General features: G+C 39.4%; 2 protein-coding genes and 1 long non-coding RNA gene across 4 annotated transcripts; 2 read left to right on the top strand and 1 right to left on the bottom strand.

The window, feature by feature from the left end:
- Nucleotides 1-146: 146 nt before the first annotated feature.
- aldh3a2b (aldehyde dehydrogenase 3 family, member A2b) lies at nucleotides 147-13,048 on the bottom strand. 2 transcript variants are annotated; one of them, XM_013272448.3, is made up of 11 exons: nucleotides 12,891-13,048; nucleotides 11,379-11,574; nucleotides 10,644-10,875; nucleotides 7,974-8,059; nucleotides 7,375-7,583; nucleotides 6,086-6,203; nucleotides 5,738-5,879; nucleotides 3,858-4,024; nucleotides 3,656-3,755; nucleotides 3,287-3,525; nucleotides 147-806 (listed from the first exon to the last, which is right to left on the bottom strand). In XM_013272448.3, exons 2-11 carry the CDS (start codon nucleotides 11,538-11,540, stop codon nucleotides 792-794), a joined length of 1,470 nt encoding a protein of 489 aa, XP_013127902.1. In that variant the 5' UTR covers nucleotides 11,541-11,574; nucleotides 12,891-13,048; the 3' UTR covers nucleotides 147-791. The 2 variants fall into 2 exon arrangements, with proteins under 2 accessions (XP_013127902.1, XP_003447017.1); XM_003446969.5 differs by having other exon boundaries at nucleotides 11,379-11,540; nucleotides 12,891-13,023.
- On the top strand, nucleotides 8,068-10,963 carry LOC112848001 (uncharacterized). The gene is made up of 2 exons (XR_003221863.1): nucleotides 8,068-10,302; nucleotides 10,631-10,963. It is a non-coding gene; the product is annotated as an uncharacterized LOC112848001 (long non-coding RNA).
- A 6,647-nt stretch (nucleotides 13,049-19,695) lies between the features above and the next one.
- On the top strand, nucleotides 19,696-21,308 carry LOC102082113 (cone-rod homeobox protein). The gene is made up of 3 exons (XM_005452653.4): nucleotides 19,696-20,291; nucleotides 20,446-20,621; nucleotides 20,710-21,308. Exons 1-3 carry the CDS (start codon nucleotides 20,165-20,167, stop codon nucleotides 21,241-21,243), a joined length of 837 nt encoding a protein of 278 aa, XP_005452710.1. The 5' UTR covers nucleotides 19,696-20,164; the 3' UTR covers nucleotides 21,244-21,308.
- The last annotated feature ends 236 nt before the right edge of the window (nucleotides 21,309-21,544 follow it).

Raw genomic sequence — 21,544 nt, 5'->3', positions numbered from 1 at the left:
TAGTTGAATATTAAAATAGAAATGCATATATATTTCTTTAATTGTTGTTTATAAATTTAAGTGGTGCGATATAAGCAAATATTTAGAAACAACTACACTTGGTCACTTAAATGTTTTACATTTGGTCATAAAAAATCATTAAAAACTTCCTTCACATGAACCTACGTGATTCGGATGAGCTGAAAACAAACACTGAAATCTCACAGACTGGACGGATTGTCTTCATGCCTGCCAAACACAGCCTGAAACTACTCCGGGCTGAAATCAAGTGCATTCGGGCTGATTGTCAGATTAATGGCGGATCCATTACTGAAACAACAAGCTAAAAATACCCTACAGGTAGCTCCTACATAATAATAATAATAATGATAAAAAAAATCGTTTTTCCATAATTAAAATGAACTTCATCTTATGGCCCTTCATGTAAACATGTTTTGTTTTTAAATGTAAGGTAGAATAAATGGACATCATACTTTGAATCATGCAATACCGCTACACTTACACTATTACTTCATTTAAAAAAAAACTAAATCATATTTTTTTTAAAAAGTATTAAAAAATGTGGTGATGAAATAATGGAACGTAGTGATTCTTGCATAGATGAGAATAAATAATTATCTTCATTAAAATAAATGGCTCTCAGTGAGCTCCATGAAACTTCACTGAAATGTGAAATGGAAAACGGCCATCCTGAAACAACACAACATTGTTATCTTGTTCATGCACAAACAAATGAATCCTCCTTGTTCCTCTTCTGTGGCCCAGACGAGAAAGGAAACAGCAGAACGGCTTCAAAGGAGGTAATTCTGTAAAAGAAAAGACACAAACAGAAGACTCAACCGGAGGTTTTTCTAAACATTTGCTCTGCATTCATAATGCTTTTAAAATGACTGATGGGTGTCTCAGAGGTAAGCTGTGATGCAGCTGTAAGGAAGTGTTTTAACACTATTTCTATTTGAAATAGTGTTTCTATCTCTATTTGAATCCTGTGTTGTTACTCAGTAGGAAGGTTAGGGTAAAAACTAGTCTGCAGACTGCAGATGGCAAAAGGTACGGTGGCCCTGAGAGGCCAGATGAACTGCAACTTAAGAAAACACCAGCAATACAAACGCTGCAAAAGCACACAAAACACAACGAACAAAAAACGACAACGGAAATAGGAAAAAACAAAACAGAAATGGGAAAAATGAAAACTGAAATAGTAAAAAACAGATTTCCAAAAGCACAAGGGAAGTGTTTCTGGGGAGACAATAACCCGACGGACCAGTTGCAGGAACCCAAAACATGCTAGGTGTGTTTTATCATGATTCATATAATACTGATGACGGATTTTTAGGCTAATAGTCAGGTTAACACACTTACCTCTCATCTTTTCTTTCCTCACAAAACTGATAGATCCTCCACTTCTTTTAAGTGTCTCCCAGCGCAATTCTTAGCATAATTTGGTTCCTGCAACTGGTCCGTCGGGTTATTGTCTCCCCAGAAACACTTCCCTTGTGCTTTTGGCAATCTGTTTATTTTTTTTATTTTAATTTCTGTTGTCGTTTTTCCTATTTCTGTTTTGTTTTTTCCTATTTCCGTTGTGTTTTGTGTGCTTTTGCAACGTTTTTCTTATTGCTGGTGTTTTCTTAAGTTGCAGTCCGTTTGGCCTCTCAGGGCCACCGTAAAAAGGAGTAGACAGAACAGAACAGAAAAATGCCACAGTGCAAAAAAAGTAAATGTCACACATTCAACATTTATATATGTGAATACTGAATAAAAACAACAGAAATACTGTTAGGAATTTGTATTGTGAAACAAAAAAAGAAGAAGAAGAAGAAGAAAGAAAACCATTCTGCATCTTTGTTGCCATTTGACCTTTTCCACATCCAGATCTCCGTGTGTGAGTCAGGCTGTATCTGCCACATTCACTGGATAGCATTGTTTACTGAACCAAAGAGCCCCGGGTTGTTTACTTACAACTGTGCAGCTGTTACTGAGTGGGAATGTTTTTTTTTTTTTCAGATACAAGAAAGTTTTGTCATTGTTGCGTTGTTCTGTTTATTGGCCTGTGTAGTTTTGGATCATTCAACTCTGTTTTCATGTGCGTCGTGGATTCGCTGCCTATACATGGACAGCTTGCCAATCGATCACAGACGACCATTTATCATCAAATCTGCCTCAGAATCACTGATTAATATTTGAACTTTTGGAGGAATAAAAGGCTGAACCACCACCACCACTTCCACAGGACCGAGCACTAAACAGCTCAAAACCTGAATAAATTAAATCTGCTTGAAAGCACTGAAACAAAACTGGGCATGCCTACAGTATGACAAGCCAGCTGGTGGTTATGTAACCCTTAACCCTAAATCTGTCTTCACCCAGAAGGAGCTTTTCATTAGGCCTTTGAATGTAGATGGAAAGACCAAAGTTGAGCTTGTGGCTGTGTGGACGGGGGACTTGGATGGTTCAGCTCCCATTGTGCTGGATGACTGGAAATACTTTATATTTCTATACTATAGCATGTTTTAAAAAGTGATATACAATAAGAAATAAACATAAAAGGTAAAAATTCATGCTACACACATTCACACTGATTACATAAAATAACAAAAAGCATCATGTCTTTAGCTTAGATTTATAGACAGACGTAGGTGACGCATTTCTGAAGTCACTTGTAGATCAGCGTCTTGGTGCAAGCATGTAATATGCTTTGACTCTGTGATGGTCTAGACTCTAGAGTGATTAGGAAGTAAACCTTAACCCTGTAAAGCTGAAAAAACCGATGTATGCAGTCAGACACATGGAGTGCCACTGTGAGCAAAATGACAACTCATATATGGAAATTAATGTTTACTTTTTAACTGTCAGAAGATTCAATAAACATTTTTTTCAAAAAACTTTTTGAAACTTTAAAAACAAAAACTTACAATTGTCCATCAGTCATTGCATGGTTCAGGCTCTACAGGGTTAATGATGTTGAGAGAGAGTATGGACACAGCATAAGTCTCTACCACAAACGCAGGTGCAAGGCCATTTAAAGCTTTAAATACAATAGCGCACTTCATGCTGGATTCTGTGATGCGCAGAGAGCAGGTGCAAGTCTGCCAACACTGGAGTAATGCGATCGCTCTTTTTTGTCCCACTCAGTAATGCACATGTGCACTGTGTGACACTCAAAGGATGTGTTCAGCTACAGAAAGGTTTAGGTTTCTCTGCTCCTCTTGGAACATTGCAGCTAGCTGGGAAGCTCGTCCACTGATACTGCTCATGTCAGTTATTCCTTTCTTTCTTTTCAACTCACCTGAATCACAGCAGCAGCCACCACAACCAGAGCAGCTAGGAGCGCCATCCGTCCCACCCAGCCCACATCTACGGTATTGAGGATGAAGAAGCGCGCCCAGCCCAGTTTCTTCAATGTGTGCGGCGGGTAGCGCATGTCGTTCACCCCCTCCATTTTCAGCTTTTTGACCAGACAACCACGCAGGTGGCTCAGTCGGTCAAAGCTGAACTTGCCGTGGTAGCAGCCTATTCCACTGTTTCCTGCACATGGTACATACACAGATGTTGGCATCAGTTTTGACCACTTTTAATCAACATAATAAACCAGTAATATAGAGAGTAAAGTCATTAAGGGGTTAAAAAGGGCTCCATTTGCAGTTTCTCTACTCACCCACTCCTCCAAATGGCAACGCGCTGACAGAATAGTGCACGAGGCAGTCATTGGCCAGGAATCCTCCACTCGAAGTCTCATCTCTCATTCTCTCTATCACCTTTACAGAGAAGAGAAAACAAAAAACACCGACTATAAGTCTCGACTTAAACGCTGGTTTCCACGTGTTAACTGCTTTGCTGTGTTGACTGCTGATAGATACCTTGTTATCTGGTGAAAACACATAGAGAGCCAGAGGTTTCTCTCCCTTATTGATCAGCTTGATGGCTTCGTCCAGGCCGCTGACTGGTAAGATAGGAAGTAGAGGTCCAAAAATCTCCTCCTGCATTACCTTTGCCTCTGGCTTCACATCCCGTAGAACTGTTGGAGCTAAGCACATCACAGAAACACTGCATGACTTCGTCTTGTTCCTGAAGGTTCTCCTTTCAGATATTTTGGTTTATCTGTCTGAGTTGTTCTTTGGCCCATTTCTGTTTGATTCATATTTTAGTTTAAAGGCTATCAACATTTGTCTTCATTGTAATTTCTATTGTTATTTTCCCCTTATCTTCCTGCTATTGAGTATTGACTCTGTATATGGTCCCTGAAATTATATCCTCACGTTTCCCATTTACTTGTTTCTCATTGTGGAGTTTTGGCATTTTTGATTGTTTTCCTCTTGTACTTTTTGGACTTTCTTGCCTTTGCTGTTCTTTTGGTTTCACCCTGTTTGTTTCTTAAAATAAAAGTTCCTTATTTTGTGTCATCCATGTCACTATCTTTTATGAATTTTGCTATGAAATATAACGCTAAACACCATCCTATTTATGTGTTTGGTATTCAAATAAGGCACCTCAACTACATTCTCATTTATACCTTTCCAAATTATAATAATAACTACAGCCCGACCAATATAGAAGTTTTAATATTGATACTAGTATTGAAATTTGTACATTTAAAAATCTGGTGTATCAGCTGATATGTTTTTTCTTCCAGACACATGGAACATAAACAGATTTCACTAACATTTGTTATTGTGGTTATTTATCTGTCTGTAACAAGATAATATCGCATTGTATTTTAAAAATGAACTTGTTTTACTGTCACAAGCAGTCGTGGAATACTTGTTTATGCTCTGGTCAGATCAGAGTGCCCTCTGGTGGACAAGCTATGCAACATCAGCACCCTTGTCATATCTGAGGGGTGTTTCTCCAATCGCTTGTCTACTTTTTAAAAATTTTTTATTTTGGGGAAGTCATAAATGACAATATCAGTAGATTGGCAAACAGCTAACATATCAGCCTCACTGATATATTGGTTAAGTTATAATAACTTCATTTGTATACCGCTTTAATAGAAAGGCAAAAGCAGGATATTCAGATGCTAAATCATAACAAAAAGCAAAATAACAAGAGATAGAAGGCAAAATTAAAGTGAAAGTATCAACAACAACAAAAATGCAAAAAATTTAGATGAATAATTGTGAATAAAAACATGAAAAACTAACAGTAAACAACAGTTAAAGTTACCAAAAAAAGATTTTGCAAGGCTGAGCTCCTCAGTAAGGTTGATCCAGGTTGTTTACATGTTTTATGACAAAATGTAACCTCTTTGTGGGTGGTGTAAGTATGTGCAAGTTCACATTTAGTTAGCTGAGTTGAAATAATCTCAACTTTACTTTACACTGTGTCAAAAAAAGGCTATCAGCCCGTGCTCTGAACGCCAATGAACACCATAAATGGAGGACAGCTGGAGCCCATTTTAATATAACAAAAGAACAGGAAAGGGAAGAGAGCTTGGAGAAATGTCAGAGAAATGATATATGTTTCTGTTTCTGTCTGAGCCACAGACCCACACCTGTATCTAAGGATGTGAACTGGCTTGTATAGGGTTATACATTTTGTTATACATTTATACCCAAGCAAGGGGTTAGTAAAATCTTAAAATAAAAACCAACAGAGAGAAGCCAGGGTTGGAAATGATATAAGCTGCTAAATGGAGTCTCTTATACTAAAGCCAAAAAGGAAGAAGGTGCAGCTGTCAAGGCCTGAGAAAATAAACACAATAATGACTTTTATATTTTAAAAATGAATTAATTGTTACCTATGTAGCAGTCTGACTCATCATTTTCCCCTCCTACAGCGATGTTGCTGTCTTCTAACATGGCCATGACCCTCTTGAAATGGCGCTGGTTGATGATGCGACCATAGTCCGGGCACGTCTTTGGGTTGTCTGTGTAGAACTCCTACAGAAATTATTTTAAAAACCAGTGAATTAATGGACAAACACATGAAAGTCCCCCCACCCCCAATATACTGTGTTGCTACCTTGATAATGAATCTTTGAAGTATAAACATTTCTTTGAGGTTTGTATTGAAATAAAGGACTATATTTTTTTCCTTAGTTTTAAAATTCTCAACTCAAAGTTGTGTTTTTTTCAGTCTTCAGTACCTTAATACACTTCTTGACCTCTTCAATGACCCGGTTCTGGATGCTGGGCTCACACAGGATGTAGTCTGGGGCAATGCAGGTCTGACCACAGTTACTGTACTTCCCCCACGTGATACGCCTACAGAGCAGAGGAAGTGTTACCGGTGACTGGATTTAAAATAGTCTTTTTGCTATTTTAAAAGAGACAAAGATTGAAGCTGTTTTGTCACAATGACAAGTGGTATGTTTGGAGGAATAAAGGTGAGGCTTTCAAACTGTAACAACTGTCAAGCATGGTGGTGGTAGCATCATGTTCTGGAGTTGTGGTACCAGTACACTGTACAAAGTGGATGAAATAATGAAGGAGGACTATCTCCATATTCTTCAACTTTACATTAAATCAGCTGCTTTTATTTGGTGTTCCACCTGGACAATGATCCCAAACACACATCAAAAACTATCTTTGGAATGGATAACTTAGGCTAACATTAAGGTTATAGAATGGCTTTCCCAAAGCCCCGACCTCGACCCTATTGCAAATTTGTGGATTACTCTTAAAACCCATGTGTTGGCAAGGAAACCAAGTTATTTAATTTAACTCTACCAATTCTGCTACAAAAGTTGGTCAAATGCCAGAAACTTACTCATGACCACCAGCAGTGTATCTTAGCAAGGTGCGACTTGCTTGGACACACTTAATATTACTGATGGTGTGTATGTATACTTTTGACCTTGTGTGGATTAGAGAAAATTCAGAATCATTAAAATCATTAAAAGCCCCAACTTACTATGACATCCATGTCCACGACTAGTGTATGTAAACATCTGACCACAGCTGCATATCCTTTGACAGCACTCACTGGATGGACCAACACTCAGAACAAAGGTGGATGCTAATATTAAATATGGCCTAAGGTTGCAAGTATTCTAAAGCCCATGCTTTAGATTCCTCTTAACATCAGAGAGAGTAAATATATTTATTATGCTCATTTAGGGTACACAGTTCTGAATTTGAGCACAACAGCTCCTCCCACCCGCTGTTTGTTTATGAGGTGGAGCCAACCACAAAAAAGCTGACTTTAAGGCAGGGTGGTTGAAAGAAGAGAAGCTTAAACTGATAATGACAGATAATGAACCAACGGCCACAAGGCTAACATAAAGGCTGTCTTAAACTGTGATCATGCAAAGCTACCCAGCGTATTCAGACACCCTTAATGGAAATATTAAGATTCTGAGTGACTGTATGTAAGAAAGAAAAAAGAAATTAAAATTGTAACATGAAGACAAATAACACTGAGCACTGCTTTCACCTGCAGGCTATGCTTATGTCACAGTTCTTGTCGATGTAGCAGGGGCTCTTCCCGCCAAGCTCCAGGGTAACTGGTGTCAGGTGTTTAGCGGCAGCTTCCATGATCACTTTTCCCACCGTGCTGTTGCCGGTGTAGAAGATATGATCAAATTTCTGGCGTAGCAGCTCCTGGGTCTCCGGCACTCCTCCAGTTACAACAGGGTAAAGCTCCTGACACACAAAAGAAAACATACACGCAGGTATCACAAAAGGTCCGGAAACAACACGTCTCTGCAATTTAAACAATTTGAGATGCAAGGCAGTTTTCTTCTTTAGATCATTTGCAGAATAAATAGAGATAAATGAAGCTGATTATAAAAAAACAAATACAGCACAAGTCAAAAGCTTTTGTCTGCTCGACTACCCCCATCATGTTTATATAGTAAACACAGTTTCCCTGACATCTTGTGTTTTCATGAGAAACATTTCACAGTTTGTTTTTATATGACACAGCATAAAACTATAAGTGTAAGCACAGATGCAATTTGTAAAGGTTAAGCAGCTAATAACAGAGCCTTGTTTGGCTGGACGTGAGGCTGCTGTCATGTGACCTGTCCTTACTTTGTCAATGTAAATCGGCAGAAGGTCCTCCATGACTTTTGAAGTGTGCACACAAACCTCAGAGGGCTTCACCACAGCTGCATTACCTGCACAGGTAGAAGAGAACGGCAGCTCAATATTGTCTTTATCTAACAACTATTTTCAATCATTTTCTTTGATGATGTTTGTCCATTTTTATCCTGACACATTTAGTATGAAATGTGCTAATGTTATTATTCATTTGTGATCTAAAAACACAGCCTGTGGATGGATAGCTATTCAGCAGAATGCAGATCATGGCCTAAAGTCCAAAAAATTCCAGTTTTCTTTGTGTGCAGGCATTTGGCATCATTATCTTACATTTATGGATCATTATCTCCACTAAGACAGCTGAGATCACACGCCTACCCCCAGACGTTCACCTTTGTCTGTGCTGGCAGCCTCAGCTGCACCTTTGTGCTTTTTTATTGGTGATCACCAGAGTTCTTATAATTTAGTTTTTATTTTATTTCACTGTGACTTTTTGTTTTTAATTCTGTTTAGTTTCAGTTAGTTTCTAAAGTACTGCTGCTCGTTTCACTTTAACTTTTATTGCTTGAAAACGTTTTCAGTAGTTTCACTTTAGTTTTTGTTAGTTTCAGCGTCAGTTTTAGTCTTTTATTGTGTGGAGGACACATGACAGAGGCAAGATTATGGAAAATTAGAACAAGCATTCCAAGAAACACAACTTTTTTAAAGCTATTGATTCTCACTCTTTTAAACATCCATGTCTCAATTAACATGTCCATCAAAACCTCCACAGCTAAGTTATAATAGCAAATTTTAACAGATAACAATGTCTAAAGCTAAGGATATTAACTTATTATCTATATTTTTATTTTACTTTAATTCATTTTTCACATTAGCCACAATTGTTTCGGTTGTTTTTAACCTTTCTTCAAGTCTACTTTTTATTTTTATTTTTAGTTAACTATAATAACCTTGAGGATCACTGACACATGAAATGCAAATCTAATTGATTCAGTTGAACAAGTATTATTATATAAATCAGAGTTTTTATATGATGGTATATATCATGAATTATCAGCCTATTACATATAGTACATACGTTGTTTATGGGTCTCTGTTTTACTGAGATTAATTGGATTATTTTTACTACCTGGAAATAAATGACACTTATATCCTGCTTTTCTGCTCTTTTCTAGCGCTCAAAGCACTTTTATACAACTAGCCTCATTCACCCATTCAAACACACACATTCAGGCTGTGGCTGCCCAGACAGAAAATGTTAACTTACTATTTTAACCTGAAATTGTGACTGTAAATATTAACCAATCACAATGAAAAAATATTACGCACATCAGTGCTTTATTACATTATTACAATACACTGAAGAAAATGAATGTGTTATATTTTAAATGCATAATTCTTCAACAGTTTTGTTGAACTGACAGTTGCCTTTGGCCTGAAAATAATCAGAAGAAAAGACTTCTGACCCACTGAGCTGATACGAGCATCTGTGTAATATCTGATATTGCTAGTGCAAAGAGCAAAGTCCATGTTGTGCCAGCAATCACAGAATATTAAATGGTGACACAAAGTGCTGCACAATTGCACTGACTACAGTACACTTTTTCAGTATTTGACACTAAACTGGATTTATCCAAATGAAATACAAATGAGCCGCCTACGTGCAAGCACTAATATGCAAAGCTATCACTGGACAACCACAAATACTGCAGTGTCATGCTGTGTAGTCACAAGAAACCTCTTCATGACATCGTGATTAAAGCTGAGTCGCACAGTTTGACCACTCAGGCTGAGCTTTTTACACAGAAAAGAGTTTCCAGAGCTCGCTCACTGGAGCTGAAAGATCATGTATGAAGATAATGTATGAGAAAGTGCACACACATCACCCCAGAACAGAAAAAAACATGATCCCAGCATCTGATGAGTAAATACCTACGTACAAGGACACACACAATGAATCTTTTGCTGTTCCTAAAACTTCTGCTCTCATTATTGCAGTATAGAGTTCACAGAGTGGCCTTCGACCTACTTATCACAAGCTGAAAGAGAACGCTTGGCAGTGGCTGGATAGAAAGGGGAACTTGAGCGGTTGTGATCACGGGACAAAAGAAAAGAACTGGCCTGAAAAACAGACGAATAGAAAAGAACTGAATACATGCCTTGATTTCCAAATCTTAGGCGGAAATGTTGTGGTCTTTGCTGTCTGTTGCTAACATATCCAAAGACATTTACATAGGCTCTGATTTTACTCTGCATTGCAAAATGCTACAATATCAGAGCTAATAAGGCTGTGTGCTTAAAGGAGCAGGCACCACAAACTGTAAGTAAATTGTATATTTTAAATTGAGAATTTGGTGATATAAAAGTTTACACCGATACTTAATTATATAGGTAACTTTGTTTTCAGTTATTATTTAATATGTACACAATAATTATTATTATATATAAATGCAAATGCTTTATATAATTTGACTTTTATGCTATTTTATGCAATTCTGCACTTGAGTAAGTGGCCACAAGGACACAAATTGCCCGTGGTATTCTTATCATAAAAGATGTTACAGATGTAAGCGCTACTCAGGCACAAAAATATGAATGCTGACCTCATTACATCACACTCTGCCCTTTCATCCACCCCAAACACTCAGTATGGTACAGTACCGGCAGCAATGGCTCCAATGAGCGGCCGGATGGTCACAGCCCAGGGGTAGTTCCAGGCCCCGATGACCAGCACCACCCCCAGCGGCTCTGGATGGATGTAGACGGTGTCAGACATGGTCAGCAGGTTCTTCTTCACATGCCGAGGGGCTGCCCACTCCTTCAGATTCTTAATGAAGAGGCTGATCTCACCCTCCAGACCCAGAGTCTCATAAAACTGCGCCCCAACCTCGGTCTGAGGAAGAAGAAGATGAACATAGGATCTCCTTATGGTGGATACTCTTCAGTTTCTGTAGACTTCCATAAAAGGAAACTATTTTGAACCCATCTCATATTTATCTAGTGATTTATGAACATTTCATAGGTTTTATGATCTGACCACCTTAATACTTCTATTCATATTTCTTAACAGAGCAGTCCTATACATATATATTTATTTATAGCAATCAGATTTCCAGAGGAAAGAAAGGATCCCATTCAGCTCTTTCTATGTCAGACTGCTTGTGTGTCAGCACAAGTGTGCAAAACTACCAAGGCATTAATGACACAGACAAAAAAATTCAGGATTTAATTGGGTCCAGATGACTTTGTTTAGAATTGCGAGATGTGCCTTGGCCTTGGCAGTGGATGTGCTTTCCGGGAGCTTTTGTGCTTACCTAAGAAATAAAATGGGAAACATCGGAAGCCAGTCTGTAAAAACACAGACAGGAGTCTATGTGTTTTGTACTCATTACTCACCTTATTGAGGTCTTTCTTAATGGCAGCTGCAATCTCTTTCTGTCTCTCGCTGAATAACCGCTGCAGACTCTTGAGCTGGTTGATTCGGTACTCTACAGATTTGGACCTGCCTGTTTCAAAGGCTTTCCTGGCACGAGCCACCGCTTGCTGCTCCCGGGACATCTTTTGAGACCAAATGAAAAAGATTTCCTCAAAGCTGCAGAAAACAGAAATCAAGAAAAGGTGGATAACTTTAAAAATACACAACACTCCTACTGCAGCTCTCTTCTCACCAGTCCAAGCACGAGCAAGTGCATCATACACTTTAAAAAATAAGCCCAACTTTCTGCTTCCCACAAGACCAACAGTCTCTCTCAGGTCAAACCTTCTGATTAACTATTCCCCACCTTATATCATTCACCTGTGATTGCCTGAAGTCTCCTATTACATGGTAAACTTTCTAAATACCATCTGATCTGTTATAACCATAACTATCCTAGTTTTATTGATCTCTCCTCTATAAAGTAAGAACTGTTAAATTATATAATGTCATTTGAGGTTTTGGTGGTAGTTTAGTAACTTAAGCTATAAAGGTTAGGATAGATTAGTATTTTCTGTTATATTTAATTGTGATTGTTAAGGCCCGGGGGCCAAAATCAGCCTGCTCAAGACTCCAGTCCAGCTCACTGAACATCTTTGTAAAATTTAGGAAAGTTTCAAATGTAATTTCAAATATTTTACAGTTTGTGTTACTGATACACTGATATTGACCTGCCCCACAGCCACTTATACTGCAAAGTAATTAAGTAATATATAAACAGTTAAATGACAGAAAAAAGTTTTTTCACTATCTACTATAGATATTTTTTAAATTTAACGATGTGTCCACAGTAAAACAAATGAATGAATGAATGAATGAATAAATAAATAAATAAAGTAGGACATTTTCTGTGAACTAACAAAAACCTGAGACAAACCCACTATATTATAAAAATGACAGAAATGATAAGATACATCATCGTTTTGCATATTAGCAATTAAGTATGATATAAGTACGTTTTTCTGTTGTTGTGTTGGCTCTCTGTACTTTTAATCATATGCATACGTTATTATATGCTCCTGATAACTTGGATCAAGTGGAATATTTGTCCATTATCGCTTTTAGGGAGGGAGCCTGATGCTTTCTATGCTTGTATGCTGTGATAATGACAGAAAAGGGAAACCATCACAAACACTAGGCTACAGCGGCTGGCTCACACTTAAAGGTACAGTAATTAGAAACTACACGTACAACATCCGGTATCCTGTTTCACGTTAAATGCTTCACGGATGACGTTGGTTATTCTGCACAAACTTTACAGGATACATTATCTTCTTAATGTGTCCGTCTGGCTGATTAAAGTTCGTGTTTTTATTGTTAGTCTTATTTGTTTTTTGTCTCTTCACAAATCGCTCCCGCGGGTCGCTCTCTGTCTGTTAGGTCAGGAACTAAAAAAGCGAAAACACCTGTGATCTGGTTTTGTTCAGTCCTACCTTTATAATATCAGGTGCGGTTAAATTCCGGAGATCCTGAAGCGTCTCGATGGTGAGATAACCTGCTGCGGAGGAGCCGGACGGGTCACACTGGCGGAGAAACAGAGCTCTCCTTCCCCGTTAGATCCCACCCCCCGCTGGGGGGGAGGGCCCCACACTCCCTCCGCTGGGCTTAGCTTTCAGCCTCAGCGCGGCTCTCTGGTCCACACCTACAGTTCATAGTCCACACCGAAATATGTCAACATGGACATGGTTATTTGTCAGAAAAGACTTCCAAACGTTAAATCTGACTTTAGTGACCCGCAGGCATGTTTGATATGCTGTTTCTGTATTTTGTCTGCAAATTTAACAAGTGGAAACTAAGTGAAGGTGTCACAGAGATGTAGTGCACCGCTGGACCTGCAGTCGACTTTCAAACTGAACCAGGACCACACAATGCCATAATAAGCCAAAAAGAGAGAGAAATAAACAAAATAAAATAAACAAACAAACAAACAAATAAATAAATAAAAATTACAAATGTCCCTTATGCACATGAAACAAATCTCCTTCTCTCTGTATTTATATAGAAATGTCTCAATGGACTTTTTCACTGTGGAAAATAACGGTTTTCTACTTTTAATAAATTATTAATGTTTCAGAGATTTAGAAATTCTGTAAATAAGATGGTCTGGAAATATTACCCTTGGGAGTCATTCATGACAAATAACCAAGTCCTTCTTTTTGCACAGGTTCAACAAGGTGCTGGAAACATCCCTCAGACATTTTGGTCCATGTTGACATGTCAGCTTCACACAGTTGCTGCAGATTTTTCGTCTGCACGTCCACAATGAGAATCCTTCCCACCACATCCGATATGTGCTCTGTCTATTTGACATCTGATGACTGTGGAGGACATTTGAGTACAGTGAACTTATATTAAGTTGTGATCAAGACAGTCGTTTGAGATGATTTGATGTTTGTATCATGCTGTGTTATCCTGCTAGAAGCAGGTCAAAAAGGGATGGAAAACAGTAACACTACTCTGGGAGACTCTGGTGTTTAAATGAGCCCAAAGTGTGCTCAGTCATACAAGGGAGGATGGATCCATGCTTTCATGTTGTTTGACAGCACATTTTGAACTTAATTATCCAGCCTTTTCCTCAGTCTTCTGTTGTCCACTGCAGCCTCAGTTTCCTGTTCTTAGATGACGGGAGTGGCACCTGGTGTGGTCTTCTGCTGCTGTAACCCATCTGCTTCAAGGTTTAACATGTTGTGTGTTTAGAGATGCTCTTCTGCATACCCTGCTGACCAGGTGGCTGAGTGAGTGTGAGTGTGCACCAGGATGCAGAATAAAATGTGTGAGTGAGACATGTCGAATAAAGAGCTTTCTGTGCTCAGGTAGAAAAATCACTAAATAAGAGCAATTCCATTTTCCATGTTTAGGTTGTAACAAGAGGTTATTTTAAGTTACCTTTGCCTTATTATCAGTTTGAAGCAGTCTCATACTCCTCTGACATCTGACATCAATAAAGCATTTTCTCCACTCACTGGATATTTTTTCTTTTTCAGATCATTCTCTATAAATCCTAGAGATGGTTGTGCACCTAATAAAGTGGACAGTAAGTGCATACTGCAGTTACGATATCATTTCTTAGCTGCAGACTTGGCATATTGACGATTTAAAATTATGTACTAGTGACATCTAGCAAATTATGCTATTGTTAGTAACAATGTACTAAAACCTAGTGTGAATATTGCATATATTCATATCCAAATCAATTCCCTGCTGAGGCTGAATCCATCTTTTATCAGATGCCAGCAGTCACACGTCTGCTTTAAATCTCAGTACTCTGTGATTCCTGGAAATAGGGGAGTAATATTCTTGTCTATGAATGATATCCAATCTCCCATTCAGGCTTCTGCAGACCCCAAAAAGCACTGCGACAATCCAACACATAGCCTGAGTCGAGCAAGACCGCTTCATTCATTCATTCATTCATTCATTCATTCATTCATTCATTCACTGTCATGTCACATTTATTTATCAGCACATATAAAAACAATAGCTGTGGACCAAAGTGCTGCACATCTAAAAAATAAATAAAAATTGGTATAAAACAACAGATTCAAAGAACATAGAATTAAAGCAAAAAGAGTAAAACAACAGATAAATAACAGTCAGAATTCAGTCTGATCTAAAAACCAAAGAATAAACATGGGAGATGCTGATGTGAAGACGCAGTTTGTTCCACAATTCCACCTCCTGTGTTTAATCAGGAGCTCGAGACAGGCAGGAGCATTTGCTAAGCATATCTCAGTGATTCAGTGGAAGTGTGCAGGGTTAAAAGATCAGAGATAAGCACTAACCTATGCAATGGCAAAATATAAAATCTTAAACTATATTAAACTAAACAGCAGCCATTATATTACAAAGGAAGCCATTATGGATAATGTACGGTGTTGCTTGCATATGCCAATTAAATTGACTGATCAATGATTGACACCTGAATAAAGGTAAGTAGAAAAGTCAAACTGATATAAATTAAAAGTGCTGTCAAAGATGACTCCCAAGCTTGGTCTGTTTTTTACTTTTACTTTTGTTCAAAGGGCCGAGGTCATAGAGGTCATGTGTTCCAAACAATATGACATCTGCTTTCTGTTCATTCACGTTATATTGCACAGTAGATCGTACAATAATAGATATACAGAAAAACCCAACAATCATATGACCCCCTATGAGCAAGCACAATGATCTATCCCCCTGTTAAACTGAAAAGGCTGCATCAGTTACATAAGATCTAAAGCACTGCAGAGCAATTCCTTTGATTCTGACAACATGCTCCAACCGATTACAGCCTGTTGTAGTGATTTATGGCATGAAAGGCAGCAGAGATGTCTGGAAGTACAAAAACTACAGAATCCCCTGAGTCGAGAATGAATAAAAGATCATTTAAAATGTTTTATTTGGGCAAATGCTGTATAATCAACCAACCAGTGAGGTGATCTAAATTAGGCCTCTATTAATTCTATGTTCTTTGTTAAAACTGTTGAGAAACGATTTAAATCATACATAATTACAGAGAACAGTTTTACAATTACAGCACTGAAATTTGAGAAATGTTTGTTTAACTAAAGCTATTTAGAAAAACGAGTTAAGACTGCTTCGTTAAAACAGACGAAGATCAAACTGTATATGCTGGACTGTGTCTGATGTACAATGTCCATCAGACACCTGTGCTTGAGAAACTGTAGCCCAGGTTGGAGGAGCAAACAAGTTAACAATGTCTCTGAACATCTGTTCATCAGCAGCGATAATTAATCACCACCTGTTTGCACGCACAGGTTGTGCCTTTGGTCAGGATTTTGACCAAAAGAGGGGTGAAATTAATTTCTTTAATTTCATTGGGAAAAAAAACATCAGTAGTTTCAGTAGCTAAGTGCACAAAAATGGCCAAAATACCAAAACATTAAGCTACATGAATAATAGAAATAATAGTTGCATGTTATATGTTACTTTGTTGGATTTAATTCAGTTTATGAAGTTCACTGAACAACATGTGATCTACAGCCACAGTTTTCTCCTTCACTGACTTTATGCTTTGCTTACTTATCCAAAGTCAAGTTGAAGTCACACCGACCTGTTGGATCGCAATGCTGACAGAATATTTCAGCTTCCTTTCCGTCTGAGCTGTAATACCCATTTATTTTGTATCTCCAGCTGCACTAAATCGTGTGTGTTGCTTTTGCTGCTTGGCCTGTTGTCCTTTTATCCGTAGCCAAGCTGGAATCACACTTTGCTCCTACTTCTCAGATCCAGAGGGGCCTTTACAAGCACGGGACAAGAGGCGAGGAGTAACCCCCTCGCCTCTGCTATGCAGAACGCAAGATTGGGCCCCCAAAATCTCTCAGGTTGACAGGAAATGTGGAATGAGTTTCCACATCAAATAGAGGACTGAGGAGCGGCGTTTGTGTATTGTGAAGGAAGGAGCAAGGACTGAGGTGACGGAGAGGAGGTCAGAGCGTCATTCACACCTGAGTGTCAATCCTGATTTCTTAGAGGGGAGTGTGGACACAGGAGTGCAGCGTTTCTCTGTGTGCACACCTGAGTTTGTGAGGTATACACTGAGGCATTCACACACAGAGAAAAAGACAGTTTGTGTATTGTGTGTTTTCCACGGTGAGGTTGGGAACACAGTCTGGGCAGAGGAGCGGGCAGGAGAGGGGAAAAGTGAAGAGAGCGACTACTGAGTGAGAAGAAAAGATGAAGTCTATGAAACAGATCGCCATGTCAGTTTATGATTAGTAACAATTGAAGTAAAAATGCAATGAGAAGAAATCTCAATTAATGTATTAATGTTCTATCACATAGACAGATAATAATAAACCACACAAAGTCTCAAACAGCATTCACTAGATAGCTGGACTCTACAGGAGGGTTGAACATCATCTACCAGAAATATCATTTTTTAGGAATCCACTTTGCATCTTTATTCCACCATGATCTTTTGCAGCTTTTGCCTTTAATTTGTATTTGTGAGCTGTTATACATGTGGGGATACTTAAAAACTGCTAAAAGAATTTGACTCTTTATGACATACAGTGAACCCAACATCCCAGTTAACATTTGGATAGAACATTAAGTCCATTTAAGTTGTATTGTTAACCCAGCAGTGTAGTTCTTGGCCTTGCTGTCATACTTTAGTCAGTTTGGATTGGTCCGGTGCAATTGACCCAGATTTATAATCTTTAATAGTGAGCAGATTTTATTGTTTCTGGCAACCCTCAAAGACAGACAGACAGACAGACAGACAGATAGATAGATAGATAGATAGATAGATAGATAGATAGATAGATAGATAGATAGATAGATAGATAGAAGCGACTAAATGCTGCCATCTAGTGGATCATTTTATTTCTGCATCTGTAGCTTTAGAAAAAGCTTTACAATAAAGTAGGGCAAGTAAAACGGATTTTTGTACCACAAACACATCACAAACTTTTCAGCTGTCCACTCACATTTGTTGTAAGCACATGTTTCAGTCATCTGCAGAACCTGCTGATTGGTGGGACCATGTCTCCCACTTTATATATTAAATGCATTTTCCTGCTTTTCCACATACAGAGACTTATAGAAACTGTGTCCCACATTTTCATTGGCTCTAGCATTCAAAAGTCAACACTGCAGGGCACTTTTCTTAAGTCTGAGAGCTGGGAAAGCTGCCACTGTGGGTGCCATGCAGGTTAATGTGTCACCTTTTACTGTTAATGCTAAATTCAACAGGGAAAATTTCAGCTCAGAGGCATAAATTATGGAGATTTCTGGGGAATAAGATTAAATTCCCCCCCCCCCCAAAAAGTGACGGCTAACCAAAAACTGTGACTAAAGGCAGTTTTCATATAGTTTTCCCATTTCTTCTTCCTCTCATTAGTCATAGTATTTTCATTTTTGGGGAAAATATTTATATGAAGTGTTGTTTAATAAGAGATATGCAAATCTATCTTCATTACAGTGAAACCTAAAGATTATTATCTGAAAGAACCGGAGTATACAAATTAATCAGTTAATTAACAATTACTGATAAGACAATTTGAACAGACAACACTCGACTTAATTTTATGTCATTATTTACCTACAGAAAGAATTTAAACAGTTGCATTTTTATAAAACAGAGCATTTATCTTCCATATGCTAAAACAGTGTAGCTGCATATTTTTAGGCCATGACCTAAAACCAAAGTGTTCCTAACAGCAGTTTGTGTTTGCAGGAAGCTTTTAATCCTGTGCAGTTTTATTTTTATAGAAGACACTGTCACGGTTACACTTGGACCTGGCAGATTTAAATGCATCAAGTTTTCTTTACTAAAAACAAAAAAACAAAAAACAACAACAACAAAAAACAGTCTGAGCTTTCCCGAAAATGGTTCCTTACAGTTATTTCTACTACAAGTCTGTAAGCACCATTTAAAACAAAGTCTTTTGGGGAGAAGTTCTTTGGCCGTTAATATTAGCTATTTGTGGAACTGGAAATGTTTCTTCTAGCACTTCCCAGCGTTACAAACGTGTCCCACACAAACACAGGCCACTCTTTGTACTACACAGTTTGCTGCATTATTGGTATGTTATTGTATTTAATCAAATCACGTGAGCTTGGCTTATGATCTTTTTAATGGCGCATTGTTCTCTGGAGAGAGGGTGAACGTAGAGCACTTCACAGCTAATTTGACCCAATCAACAAGGTCGCCGTCTCAGTTCAAGTGGGCTAATTTTTATTTCATGCGGCCTCTACAAAATATAGCATTAGAAAAACTGCTTATAAGCAAAATCAATGGACGTGGTGTAATTTAATACATGCAGCCTGTTTCTGTCTGTTTGTGATGGAGCTGCGAGTCTGGCACTCGCCTGGGAACTGGCTGAAAGGGACTACGAGTGATCCGGTGTTTTGATGTCTCGTTCGGTGGAAACACAACCGACAACGAAGAAAAGGATGGGAAAAGAAGTAGCCTGATTTGTCACCTTCACACATTATAGCTGACAGAAGCATCACTCCCACAACTTCTCCAATACACTTCCGCTTTCATGCGCACCAGGAGGCGCCGCGCGGTTAGAGGATGTGCCGCAGACTGGAGCTTCAAATCAGTAAAACAGTGCCGGTGTCGCTTCGCTCCTCGTAGTGCGGACGCCTTACACTGTATACGTTCATGAATATCATTATGACGAGCATTATCAAAAACAAAACTGGACCCGGATCAGAGCAACCATTCTGGCGCTTCAAGGTGTTTCCAATCATTTTAATTTGACCCCCCCGGTGTTGATTAGTAACACATGTGTATATAATTTCAGGCCAAAATAGTTACCATAAAATCAGAGTGTCTTGCTTCGAAAATGATCTTAAAATGAAAGAAAACACGCCCATGATAAGTTAATTTCTTCACCTGCGGGTGTCTTTGATTCATCTTTCTGAATCATTTTAAGGTTTCTGGAGCATCTCGGTGTCCGCAGCTGAAGACAAGCTGTCTCTCTGGTCTAAACGGGGCCCATTAACGTGCCATCGGGGATCAAACAGACACCTATTATCCAGACAGCCATTAACAGGTGAGCAGCACATCAAAGCCACGCGTTTGCAAAGCCTGATCGCGTCTGTGATGTGCAAGAGGATGCCACGCAGGGGGTCGTGTTGTGTCTGCAGAACACGGCTATAAAATCCCTCTGACATCATGCCTGCTCACCGGAGAGGCGTCTGGGACTCAGTCACGGAAACTTATTCCCCCTCTTAACTGCTTGCTTCGGATACAATGGCGTGCGGGTTGGATTTTACCAGTGGTGATGTTTCTGAGATCATCACGTTTTTCTCGGAGCAGTTGTGGCCTGATGCACTGACTGACAGAAACAACAACGGGTCGGCACAGAGCTCCAGCACGGGTAGGTGGACATCTATTTATATTTGCACATTTAAAATGTGCAAATATAAGGCCAAACATCTGTATAAATATAAGGACTGTTGACTCTGCAAATTAATTTCTGCATTAAAATGTAATTCTAAGTTTTAACAAAATGTTTTGCCCTCCCTCTGCAGTGCACCATGTTCCATACACTATCAACTCCAAGACAAAGTGCCGCCGGAAGCGCACAATATTCAGCAAGGCGCAGCTGAGCCAGCTGGAGAGCGCCTTCTCTGCTACACCCTACCCGGATATCAATGGGAGGAAAACCCTGGCCTCTCTAACTGGACTACCGGAGTCTAAAATTCAGGTAGGACACGCGCGCCCTAAGGCTAATTTAGACAACGTACACATGTTTTGTTGACTAAGAGATTCATATAATTCTCAATCTTCTTCAGGTTTGGTTTCAAAATCGGCGCGCACGCTTCTTTAAGACCAAGAAATCAACTCGAGGAGCCGCCAAACCCCCACAGGTCAAGCACAAGACGCCGTGCAGTCCTCAGGTGGCTTCTCCTCTACCTCCTAGTCCCAGCCTTGCGTCTCCAACAGGCTACTGTGTGCCCAGTCTACCTCAGTCCACCAGGCTCTCGTCAATCCTGGACATCCAGGCCAAGTCACCAGGCGTTCCCCAAATCATTTGCCACCAATCCCAGGACGTCACCAGCTACTGCCAAAACATGTTTCCATACGGTGGACTGGATGAGTTGGATTTACCAGAGGACTTTGAAGCTTTTCTCAATGCACGGGGGGTACAGCCAGCAGAACGTAGCCATCCTGTCCACAAGGAAGACATCCAGAGTCGGCCAGGCCTCCAGGCTCTCTCCAGCTCTATAGAGACCCTGGACGACCTGTCGGATCTGTGCTTCCAGGACCTGATGGTTCCCACTCTGCCCAACTTGGACAGCTCAATGATTGACTATCTTTTGGCATGACTGACAAAACGGAGAGCAACATATTGAAGATCACGACATGAATGGGTCCACGTGCAACAACACGTCCGTTTGTGTAACAGCCACGAGCCAGCCTGCAGCAGGAAGTCTGCTACATCAGTGTATCCGTTCTCACACCCATACGTCCACGCTGTGTCGCCAGTTGCCGTGGTGGCCTCCACTAGTGTACCCATTCAGTGATGTCGCGGTCTTTCAAAGTGTTGCGCTTCCATTTTTGGACAAAGGCGCCCAGTTTACCTTGGGGAGGTGGTGACGGTGACTTATGCTATTCGTTATCTATTTA

Source organism: Oreochromis niloticus, linkage group LG10 (genome assembly GCF_001858045.2).
Source record: "Oreochromis niloticus isolate F11D_XX linkage group LG10, O_niloticus_UMD_NMBU, whole genome shotgun sequence".
NCBI classification, from domain to species: Eukaryota; Metazoa; Chordata; class Actinopteri; order Cichliformes; family Cichlidae; genus Oreochromis; species Oreochromis niloticus.
This window is presented reverse-complemented; position numbering and strand designations above follow the sequence as displayed.